At 42.9% G+C, this 13031-nt stretch overlaps 1 protein-coding gene across 1 annotated transcript; it reads right to left on the bottom strand.

Annotated features, from left to right (window-relative positions):
* Window positions 1-303: 303 nt before the first annotated feature.
* On the bottom strand, window positions 304-12840 carry LOC139534713 (butyrophilin subfamily 1 member A1-like). The gene is made up of 9 exons (XM_071334103.1): window positions 12486-12840; window positions 12197-12254; window positions 9638-10003; window positions 9179-9472; window positions 8821-8913; window positions 8551-8580; window positions 8179-8214; window positions 7851-7895; window positions 304-7746 (listed from the first exon to the last, which is right to left on the bottom strand). Exons 1-9 carry the CDS (start codon window positions 12531-12533, stop codon window positions 7079-7081), a joined length of 1638 nt encoding a protein of 545 aa, XP_071190204.1. The 5' UTR covers window positions 12534-12840; the 3' UTR covers window positions 304-7078.
* Window positions 12841-13031: the final 191 nt, after the last annotated feature.

Genomic DNA, 13031 nt, shown 5'->3' with positions numbered 1-13031 from the left:
TCCCCCCAGGCCTGAGGGCACACTTTCTAGTAGGCTTAAATTGAAGATATGACAATATCGTTCGCTATTATCTTCAGTAATTTTCCGTTCAAGTTGTCAGACCTCGGTGGCTTGTCATTGTTGATAGACAACAATAATTTTTTAATCTCATCCACACTCACTAATTATGGTTTAAAATGGTTTCACTGTCCAGATCCATCTACACTTGTAAGATATCCAGACACAATGTGTGCCTGATTACCTCACTCTACCTCTACCGCTGTCTCAGTCAAACTACTATGAAACAAGGCATACCTACTTGAATTTGTTTATGATGCCAGTTTTTTTTATTCATTTTTTTTGTCATTTACAATATTATATTGGCACAGTGTACATCATTACTAATCAACAATAAAAATTAGACAGCTTATTAAGTTGGTATTATTGTGTTGCATTAAATATACTTCCCTTTTCAAGGGAACTTCTGAAGTGTTTCCCCCATTATGGTGACAGATACAGCAGGAAAAACATTAGCATTACCGCAACATTACTGAAAAATAATCCATTGTAAAAAAAAATATGTAATAAATACATTTTTACGAGAAACACATTCTTAAACTGACACGTTACATTTTCTTGACATTATACAAATGTAGCAAATACATGGAATTAGAAATTATGTCAATACATAAAAAAATCACTAAATATATATTTGGAAACATCCTATCAAAAATTAAAACATCCTAACTCGTGTAAAAACATTCCTAACGTGAAAATGTTCCCAGACGTTCAGATTGTGTTCTCAGTTCCCTCCTGTACTCCCTTTTCACTCATGACTGCATGGCCAGGCATGACTCCAACACCAACATTAAGTTTGCCGATGACACAACAGTGGTTGGCCTGATCACCAACAATGATGAGACAGCCTATAGGGAGGAGGTCAGAGACCTGACCGTGTGGTGCCAGGACAACAACCTCCCCCTCAACGTGATCAAGACTAAGGAGATGATTGTGGACTACAGGAAAAGGAGGACTGAGCAGGCCCCCATTCTAATTGACGGGGCTGTAGTGGAGCAGGTTGAGAGCTTCAAGTTCCTTGGTGTCCACATCACCAACAAACTAACATGGTCCAAGCACACCAAGACAGTCGTGAAGAGGGCACGACAAAACCTATTCCCCCTCAGGAGACTAAAAAGATTGGGCATGGGTACTCAGATCCTCAAAAGGTTTTACAGCTGCACCATCGAGGGCATCCTGATTGGTTGCATCACTGCCTGGTAAGGCAACTGCTCGGCCTCCGACCGCAAGGCACTACAGAGGGTAGTGCGTACGGCACAGTACATCACTGGGGTCAAGCTTCCTGCCATCCAGGACCTCTATACCAGGCGGTGTCAAAGAAAGGCCCTAAAAATTGTCATAGACTGTTGTCTCACGGCAAGCGGTACCGGAGCGCCAAGTCTAGGTTCAAGAGGCTTCTAAACAGCTTCTACCCCCTGCTACTCTGTTATTATCTATGCATAAGTCACTTTAATAACTCTAACTACATGTACATATTACCTCAATTACCTCGACTAACCAGTGCCCCGCACATTGACTCTGTACCGGTACCCCCTGTATATAGCCTCGCTATTGTTATTTACTGCTGCTCTTAATTATGTGTTACTTATATTTCTTATATTTTGTTACTTTTGTTACTTATATTTTGTTGGTTAAGGGCTTGTAAGTAAGCATTTCACTATAAGGTTTACACCTGTTGTATTCGGCGAATGTGACAAATACAATTTGATTTGATTGTGACGTGGTAAAATTTCTCACAGCGTAATTTTTTAAATATATTTTTTATTTCACCTTTATTTAACCAGGTAGGCTAGTTGAGAACAAGTTCTCATTTACAACTGCGATCTGGCCAAGATAAAGCAAACGTTCAATAATTGCATGCGTGTCTCTTTATGTGGATTGCTGAGCTCGTGCGGATGTCTCTCTCCCACATCTTTCCTCTCCCTTGAATTAGCTAGCTAGCATAATTAGCTGTCAGCTGGTCGAGATGGGTTGTTCTCAGGGGTGTGCAGTTTTAGCTTGGTTTTCATAGATGAATAGACAGAGGTAAAAGAATTGATGGGTAACGATATGGAAAATCTATATCGATATCAGTCGCACTTTTTCAAAATTATATTGCTTTATGAAAAGCAATGCAATTGAGTGAATGCTTGTCTTGGCTGTGTGGCTGAAATTAGACAAATAAAATCAAATGTTATTGGCCACATACACATGGTTAGCAGATGTTATTGTGTGTGTAGCGAAATGCTTGTGCTTCTAGTTCCGACAGTGCAGTAATATCTAACAACTAATCTAACAATTCCACAACAACTACCTAATACACACAAATTTAAGTAAAGGAATATATACACATATCGATGAGCAATGTGTCACGTTCGTCGTAGTGAGGAGACTATTTATTTATTTATCTATTTATCTATTTATTAAAATGAATGAACACTGAACAAACTGAACAAAATAACAAAACGAACGTGAAGCTATATAATACGAGTGCTGACAGGCAACTACACAGACAAGAACCCACGAAACCAAAAGGGAAAATGGCAACCTAAATAGGATCCCCAATCAGAGACAACGATAAACAGCTGCCTCTGATTGGGAACCAATTCAGGCCACCATAGACCTACAATTACCTAGACTTACAAAAACCCCATAGATCTACAAAAACCCCTAGACAAGACAAAACACGCATACCCACCCACATCACACCCTGACCTGACCAAAATAATAAAGAAAACATAGATAACTAAGGTCATGGCGTGACAGTACCCCCCCCAAAGGTGCGGACTCCCGACCGCAAACCTGAACTTATAGGGGAGGGTCCGGGTGGGCATCTACCTTTGGTGGCGGCTCTGGTTCTGGACGCCGCCCCCCCCCCCATCTTTACACTGGTCCCTCCGCCTTTGTAGAGCTGAACCGTGGCTCATCGCCGGAGGCTCTGGACTGTGGATCGTCGCCGGAGGCTCCGGACTGGGGATCGTCGCCGGAGGCTCCGGACTGGGGATCGTCGCCGGAGGTTCCGGACTGTGGCCCGTCGCCGGAGGTTCCGGACTGTGAAATGTCGCCGGAAGCTTCGGACTGGGGATCGTCGCCGGAGGTTCCGGACTGTGGCCCGTCGCCGGAGGTTCCGGACTGTGGCCCATCGCCGGAGGTTCCGGACTGTGAAATGTTGCCGGAAGCTCCGGACTGGGGATCGTCGCCGGAAGCTCCGGACTGTGGCCCGTCGCCGGAGGTTCCGGGCTGTGGCCCGTCGCCGGAGGTTTCGGACTGTGGCCCGTCGCCGGAGGTTTCGGACTGTGAAATGTCGCCGGAGGTTCCAGACTGTGAAATGTCGCCGGAAGCTCCGGACTGGGTACTGTCGCCGGAAGCTCCGGACTGGGTACTGTCGCCGGAAGCTCCGGACTGGGTACTGTCGCCGGAAGCTACAGACTGGGTACTGTCGCCGGAAGCTCCAGACTGGGTACTGTCGCCGGAAGCTCCGGACTGGGTACTGTCGCCGGAAGCTCCGGACTGGGTACTGTCGCCGGAAGCTCTGGACTGGGTACTGTCGCCGGAAGCTCTGGACTCTGGAAGCGCACTGGAAGCCTGATGCGTGGTGCCGTAACTGGTGGTACCAGGCTGAGGACACGCACCTCAGGGCGAGTGCGGGGAGGAGGAACAGGACGTACTAAACTGTGGAGGCGCACTGGAGATCTGCAGTGTAGAGCTGACACAATGCATCCTGGCCTGATGCTCACTTGAGCCTGGCAAGTGCGGGGCGCTAACACAGGACGCACTGGGCTATGCAGACGCACCTTAGACACAGTACGCAGAGCCGGCGCAGGATATCCTGGTCCAAGGAGGTATACTGGAGACCAGGAGCGCTGAGCCGGCACCATCCGTCCTGGCTGGAGGCCCATTCTAGCCCGGCAACTGCGAGGAGCTGGAATAGAGCGCACCGGGCTAAGAATGCGAACTGGAGACACTGTGCGCATCTCTGCATAACATGGTGCCTGACCAGTCACACGCTCCACACAGTAAGCACGAGGAGTTGGCTCAGGTCTCAAACCTGACTCAGCCAATCTCCTCGTGTCCCCCCCCCCCCCAATTTTCTTTTATTGGGTCTGCCCCTCGGGCCTCCGTGCTAGCCGTGTCCCCTCATATCTTTGCCGTTCCTCCTGCGCTGTTTCTACCTGCTTCCATGGCAGAGTCTTGTCCCCTGCCATTACCTCCTCCCAGGTCCAGGATGTCCTCCACTCATCTCTCTCCCGGGTCCATGATGTCCGCTCCTCATTCACACGCTGCTTGGTCCTTTTATGGTGGGTTCTTCTGTCACGTTCGTCGTAGTGAGGGGACCAAGGCGCAGGGTGGTATGCGTACATTCTATTTATTAAAACGAATGAACACTGAACAAACTAAACAAAATAACAAAACGAAAGTGAAGCTATATAATACGAGTGGTGACAGGCAACTACACAGACAATAACCCACGAAACCAAAAGGGAAAAATGGCAACCTAAATAGGATCCCCAATCAGAGACAACGATAAACAGATGCCTCTGATTGGGAACCAATTCAGGCCACCATAGACCTACAATTACCTAGACATACAAAATCCCCATAGATCTACAAAAACCCTAGACTAGACAAAACACACATACCCACCCTCGCCACACCCTGACCTGACCAAAATAATACAGAAAACATAGAAAACTAAGGTCAGGGCGTGACACAATGACCAAGGGGCGTAGGCAAGATGCAATAAATGGTATTAAGATATGGTAAATAGGAGTGGCAATATTGTCCGCTATTATCCTCAGTAATTCATATTTTTCCCACTAATTGGTATTTTGACCAATTACATCAGATCTTTTCTCATCAGATCTTTTCAGACCTGGTCTGATTGGCCAAAAGACCAAATAGTGAAAAAATATATAAATATTGGGCTGCCTGTGTAAACGCAGGCTAAGAAGTCCCGTAATCTGTTTCTGTTTGCCCATTGGGCCAGGTGAGACTCCCACAACCAGAAACCATATTCCCTGCCGAGATCAACTGCTCAGATTTTTTCTTTTAAACACGATTTGCAGATTTTTACATTCAAATAATAAACACAGTTCTGTAGGAATTAGGGTTTACAGGAGGCCTAATACATTATCACAGGATATTGGCTATAGGCCTAGACTGCCAATATTGTTCTCAGACAATATTATATTTCAAATCTCAAACTTTGATTAATAAAACAGATCAGTTGGTGTAGCACTTGCGATGCACAGCTGAGCATAAATTTAAATAATTAGCTTTTTTATTTTACTTGAACTGATGGTACCTGCATGTGATGGTCATGTTGCTTTCAAGACAACTGAGAACTTGGGAAAAAAACGAGGTCAAATCATGAAGTCAGTGAACTTCAGGTCGGAAAGATGGAGCTCTAGAAAGATGGAGCTCTAGCAAGATGGAGCTCTAGCAAGATGGAGCTCTAGCAAGATGGAGCTCTAGAAAGATGGAGCTCTAGAAAGATGGAGCTCTAGCAAGATGGAGCTCTAGCAAGATGGAGCTCTAACAAGATGGAGCTCTAGCAAGATGGAGCTCTAACAAGATGGAGCTCTAACAAGATGGAGCTCTAGAAAGATGGAACTCTAGCTAGATGGAGCTCTAGAAAGATGGAGCTCTAGCAAGATGGAGCTCTAGCAAGATGGAACTCTAACAAGATGGAGCTCTAGCAAGATGGAGCTCTAGCAAGATGGAGCTCTAACAAGATGGAGCTCTAGCAAGATGGAGCTCTAGCAAGATGGAGCTCTAGAAAGATGGAGCTCTAGAAAGATGGAGCTCTAGAAAGATGGAGCTCTAACAAGATGGAGCTCTAGCAAGATGGAGCTCTAACAAGATGGAGCTCTAACAAGATGGAGCTCTAGCAAGATGGAGCTCTAGCAAGATGGAGCTCTAACAAGATGGAGCTCTAGCAAGATGGAGCTCTAGAAAGATGGAACTCTAGCTAGATGGAGCTCTAACAAGATGGAACTCTAGCTAGATGGAGCTCTAGAAAGATGGAACTCTAGCTAGATGGAGCTCTAGAAAGATGGAGCTCTAGCAAGATGGAACTCTAGAAAGATGGCCATGTTTTCAAGTTGGATGTTGAAAATGATTTTTCCCAATAGGATTTGTGTTGTTTTTAAATGCACATACTCAGTATAATCTGATATTTTCTAGTGAGCAGTACATTGCTCTATATTACAAACTGTAACAGGGGAAAATCTACGGTTTCAAATGAAATGTCACCAGATGGCTCTACCATTAAAATAATAATAGTGAACACTATAGAGAGTGACTCTATTGAAGGAGCTTCTCAACTGTCTCCTGTTCTCTGCACTGCTGTGAAAAACAGAGGATGGTCAAACCAAACACCAAGTAGACATCCATCAACTACATCCATCCATCCACTACATCCATCCATCTACTATATCCATCCACTACATCCATCCATCTACTATATCCATCCACTACATCCATCCATCTACTATATCCATCTACTACATCCATCCATCCACTACATCCATCCATCCACTACATCCATCCATCCATCTACTACATCCATCCATCCATCCACTACATCCATCCATCTACTACATCCATCCATTCATCTACTACATCCATCCATCCATCCACTATATCCATCCATCTACTACATCCATCCATCCATTCATCTACTACATCCATCCATCTACAATATCCATCCATCTACAATATCCATCCATCCATCCACTACATCCATCCATCTAGTACATCCATCCATCTACTACATCCATCCATCCATCTACCACATCCATCCACTACATACATCCATCCATCCACTACATCCATCCACTATACTGCTTTCACCAATCATATGTTTCCATGGTAGTCAAATCAAATCAAATTCACTGCAGACAAAGGAGAAGAGGAAGGAGATGATGATGAATTGGACCAGTACAGAATACTACTGTACTCACCCTAATATGAAGTGCACTTGATACACAAAACAATGTGTTAATATATAGTGCTGTAGTTTTCATTGTGTTACAGTCATTTAAAGACTCTCTTTGGATTCAGAAGTCTGATGATTGTGACTTTGGTTAGAATCTAGAAGGGGATCAGTCTCAGCCTCTTCAGCAGGAGGAGCGACATTACCCTCTCTTTCAGAAACAGACACTTTTCCAGGTTCTGTTTGATAGTGGCTGACATCTAATATCGTCATAGGGGCTATGTCACCTTTACCTGGGTTAAAAAGAGGAAACACCTCCCCTGTGAACATAGCTCTCACGGTGACAATCAGTTTATTGTCTTTTACATTGATAAAAGAGAGTACTCCTTGGTCATAGTCCAAATACACCCCTAGTGTCTGAGGTCTAGGATTGGCAGGAAGTAGGATGTTGGGGGTCATATTAAGCCGTAAGCCTTTCTCTTTGTCTGAGGACAGGAACCAGAAACCATTGGAAGGTGTGGCTGGTATATCGCCTTGTCTTTTAACAGACCCACTTGCCAGTCCAACCCACCAGGATTCTTTAACGCCTACCTGCTCCTTATCCAGTCTAACCTCCCAGTAAGCACGTCTGCCCGAGGTAAAACCATGTGTTCCAAGTATATAAGCATGCTCACCCGGAGGACATACATTATCTTTACTGTCTCTCACAACTTTACCTGATGAACTAACTGTCAGATAAGGAGGAGCTGTCTTGGGATCCAATGTGACATCCACTGTTGAAGACAAACACAGAATTAGGAGATGACAATGAACTGTAACAACAACAACAATAATGATAATAATCAGAATGTATCAGAAATAAATCTAAATATTTTACCTCCAGCTAGTCTCATAGTCTCTATAGTCTCTATATCCACGAAATCTACACAAAAACAGGAACAGTGGGTAAATGTTAAATGTATTCTGTACAGTAAGTATTCTGTATTAGGGATCAATATTTGCTATACATTCTTAGAAAATAGGGTTCTTCAGCTGTCTCCATAGGAGAACCCTTTTGATTCCAGGTAGAACCCTTTTGGGTTACATGTAGAAACAAAAATGGTTCTTCAAAGGGTACCCTTTTAGGTTCTAGATAGCACCTTGCATGATAAAGGCAATATCAGAATAAATTCAGATTCTCTCTGGAAAATGTCTAAATAGATTACCTTCAGCTTGTCTCATAGTCTCTATGTCCACTATATCTACACAAAAACAGGGACAGTGGGAAAATGTTAAATGTATCCTGTACAGTAAGTATTCTGGATCAATATTTGCCATATGATAAAGAAATGTCTTACATTGCAGTGATTGAATGCACTGAATATGGTCCATAGGTAGTGTTTATAATTTAGTGTCCATTGACTTGATTTAGTACTAATTTAAAGTTTTAATTGTATTCTCTTACAGGATCAATGTAGGCCTAGTTACAGTATAATATACCACAACATTTAGGACACATGGTTATAAAGTTAAGCATTGGAAATCAAATTATGAACACTGACATTGAAAAGTGTGATGTGGTTAAATAGATTCCTTACCTCCAATAGGCACATGTGTTGATTTGTTTCCTGAAAAGCAAAACACACATGAGTTTTCAATCCAATCTTAAGATTACTTGCCTAATGTTTTCTCATGTAGGTAATCCAAATAGGGTGGAAAGAGGATTCCATATCCTCTTAGGCTCAAGTTCAAATTTGACCCAGTCTAACATTTGAATTGCATTGTAGGCCAGTCTAGTCTAACATTTTCATGGCATTGTATGCTTATCAATATATAGTATAACTATCAAACCAAAACACAGCCCTGACCTCTCTTTTTGTAGAGCACACCGACGAAGACAACGGACAGGAGCAGAAGCAGAGATAAAATGATGACAGCTGTTTGCAGTCCTGATGAAGTCTCTGGAAGTGGAAAGAAGGTATCCCTTATTTCATTCAACAAACTGGTGGACACACACACACACACACACACACACACACACACACACACACACACACACACACACACACACACACACACACACACACACACACACACACACACACACACACACACACACACACACACACACACACACACACACACACACACACACACACCTTGTGATTGGTTCCAGATCAGCATATGCTCATAGCAGAAAGAAACACGGTTATTATCCTTATTTACCTGGTACAGAGCCAAGGTTCCGTAGGTCCACTCTTCCCTCCAACTCCTCCCCTTCAGACAGAACCAGAGAACAGGATACCCAGGGAGCACTGGAGGGGGAAGAGAGGACCCAGCTGTGGGCAGACACCAGACCATGGGCACCACTGCTGTATTCCAGCTTCTCAGGTTTCAGAGTCTGCCTCCCATCTGACCACTGTAGCCTGGGCCTTGGCTTCCATCCATGGGAAACACAGCTCACATTCACAGAGTCAGCATCTGTTCTGACTGCTGAGAGGAGAGGAGGGCTGCCCATCACTGGGAAGGAGATTAAGTGCACATTAAGGAGGGGATTAAAGTCTCAAATAAAAATTATATATGCATTTTTTACCTTGGCTAATTCAACTATTTGTGAAACAATGATGGAGATCATTTCATTTCTGTAGCATCCTTCCTGGATATGTTTTGCTTGAATGAACTCACCAGTTACGTTGAGAAAGACACTGGCAGTCTCATAGTCCTGGTTACTGCTGACGTAGCACACATACTCCCCTTGGTCTCTCAGAGTGACATTAACCAGACTCAAGGTCACATCCCCTCCCTTCAGCCCTACTGACGTAATCTCCCGGAGCCCTAGGGAGGTGCGGCCCACGTATTGGGACTGCTGTGAGGCTTCCTGGATCTTTCTCTCGCTGTAGAGCAAGACCGGGTTGTCGAAATCTTTGGGCCGGTACCAACGCACCTCCAGACCCTCTGCGTTCGTGGAAGGGGTGAGCCAGCAGGGCATGGTGGCAACATGTCCCAACCGAGCCGAGACCGGATCCTCGGGTACCGAACATGTGAAAATGTCTGATACAGGAAGAAGAAGGTGTTCAAACTTTGGTGTTTTACTTAGGTGTTTTACTTTGTTTTAACTTGGTGAGTTTAAAATGCCATAAGTTATATAAAGTTATTATTATTATTATTATTGTTGCTAAAAGTATAAGCCTCAGAAAAGTGTTACAATTTTTGTTTGTAAAATACATCTCAAGGCAACTCCAAAATATAGCCTACAAGGCATTTGTGGTCTGGTATCCAAAGATTTGATATCTTTAAATTTGTAACATCCAATAGAAAACTGGTAGCCTCGTAAATACCAGACTGATTCACGCTGCAGATACAACATCAATATAAGCTTCCGGGATCAGGCGGCTTCGCAAATAACAACTCAATGTTTATATCCCAGGACAAATTAGCTAGCAACTGCAAGCTAGCTAGCTAAATTGCCATACATGTTTAATGCTTTTCGAACCTGTCCCCAAATTAATATAATTGGTTCAGAGTTTGTTTTGATATTTTAACCTGCGTGTCGGGATCGTGTTTGGCGTGAGGGGACAAAATAAATGTATGCATGATGGCGCCTGCGCGCAGCCGGTTTATGTTCTGTGTAACACTGTACCCAAACCGGCCGCGCACCATCGTGAACAAACTGATTTTGTCCCTAGGATATAAACATTGAGTTGTTATTTTACCTGAAATGCACAAGGTCCTCTATTCCGACAATTAATCCACACATAAACCGGTCAACAGAATCGTTTCTAGTCATCTCTCCTCCTTTCAGGCTTTTTCTTCTTTGGACTTAGATGGCAATTGGCAACTAACTTTCTTTTTTCTTATATATATATATATTTTATTCATAATACAGATCGACAACTTACATTGCTACATAATGCAAAACAAAACGCAGGTACTAACAAGAAAACACTAAAACATACAAAAAATATCAATGAAATAATAAAAATAAACAATTCTAGTGCAATTGTAATCACTCTGAAAAAATCTCATTGGCAACTAACTTTCATAAAAGGTTTATTACCACCACTAACGTCTTTCAGTCACAAACGTGGGTATAACCAATGAGGAGATGGCACATGGGTATCTGCTTCTATAAACCAATGGGGAGATGGGACCTGTGTATCTGCTTCTATAAACCAATGAGGAGAAGGGACATGGGTATCTGCTTCTATAAACCAATGAGAAGGGACATGGGTATCTGCTTCTATAAACCAATGAGGAGAAGGGACATGGGTATCTGCTTCTATAAACCAATGAGGAGAAGGGACATGGGTATCTGCTTCTATAAACCAATGAGGAGATGGGACCTGGGTATCTGCTTCTATAAACCAATGAGGAGATGGGACATGGGTATCTGCTTCTATAAACCAATGAGGAGAAGGGACATGGGTATCTGCTTATATAAACCAATGAGGAGAAGGGACATGGGTATCTGCTTCTATAAACCAATGAGAAGGGACATGGGTATCTGCTTCTATAAACCAATGAGGAGAAGGGACATGGGTATCTGCTTCTATAAACCAATGAGGAGAAGGGACATGGGTATCTGCTTCTATAAACCAATGAGGAGATGGGACATGGGTATCTGCTTCTATAAACCAATGAGGAGAAGGGACATGGGTATCTGCTTCTATAAACCAATGAGGAGATGGGACCTGGGTATCTGCTTCTATAAACCAATGAGGAGATGGGACATGGGTATCTGCTTCTATAAACCAATGAGGAGAAGGGACATGGGTATCTGCTTCTATAAACCAATGAGGAGATGGGACATGGGTATCTGCTTCTATAAACCAATGAGGAGAAGGGACATGGGTATCTGCTTCTATAAACCAATGAGGAGAAGGGACAAGGGTATCTGCTTCTATAAACCAATGAGGAGAAGGGACTTGGGTATCTGCTTCTATAAACCAATGAGGAGATGGGAGAGGCAGGACTTGCAGCGAGATCAGCGTCACAAATAGAACCGACTACTATTTTATCCCTTGGCAACGCAGACACTCGTTGGCGCGCGCAAGCAGTGTGGGTGCAATAATTGAATTAATTATCGTATGTCGGTGTAGGTGTGACGGGAAGGAATTGCGCCGGCAAAATATTCTAAATAGGCCTATACAAATATTGTAATTTGTATATTACAGTTCCTTTATTTAATCACTGTTATAATTCAGTAAAGATTTTAAACCGCAACTACTAATCTTGGCTACTCACCAGAAGTGGCAGTGGAGAGAGACACACACCAAGCTGCCAATATGCACAACCACATAACCTGAAGAGAATGAAAAATTATTAATTTCACTATATGGAAATCTTGCCTATCGTTCGTGGGCACATAATACTTTCACCTTCAAATAGCAATCTAAAATATATTGATTGGCCTATGGTCGATCGTCGCAAAAAATCATTTCAATACTGTATTTCCGCAATAGCTTCTTACAAATGAGACAAAGGTGAAGCACATTACGCCATGAGGTACCTATAGAAGCGAAGGTCGACTTACTGTATACAGGGCCCTGGAGCTGTCTTTTTCAATAACGCAAGGTGGCATGTCGTGCGTAAAATCTCTGAAAAATCACGACGTCCAAATGAAGTCGGGAAATATTAGTTCAGAAAATAATGCTAATAATCCTTTATAATATAATATCTCAATAACACTTGTGCGAATAACTAGACCTGATCTTCCCCCGACAAGACCGTCGAACAATAAATGTGCTGTGACTATTTGTCGCAGTTTACTTTCACTTTCGAATTCGTTTCAAATGTATTGTAGACTTTTATAACTAAACCAAGATAAGATATGGAACGCGGTTTGGGTCTTTGAGTGTCAAAAAACATATACACGTCAAATAACACTATTTGACATGTCAAATAAGCTTTAAATTTCAAATAACACAATTTTATTATAGAATGTTGTATGTAACGCCGTTTGGGTGTTTGCGTGTCAAAAAAAGATACACGCGTCAAATGAATGTGTTTTAAAAAAGCACATTCAAATAATCTGAAAAAATAAACTTTTATTGTAACACTATGTACATATTGTTGTACA

The sequence above is a fragment of the Salvelinus alpinus genome, chromosome 11 (genome assembly GCF_045679555.1).
Source record: "Salvelinus alpinus chromosome 11, SLU_Salpinus.1, whole genome shotgun sequence".
In the NCBI taxonomy this organism is placed as follows: domain Eukaryota; kingdom Metazoa; phylum Chordata; class Actinopteri; order Salmoniformes; family Salmonidae; genus Salvelinus; species Salvelinus alpinus.
The sequence above is the reverse complement of the archived record's forward strand: the minus strand, read 5'-3'. Positions and strand labels throughout refer to the sequence as shown.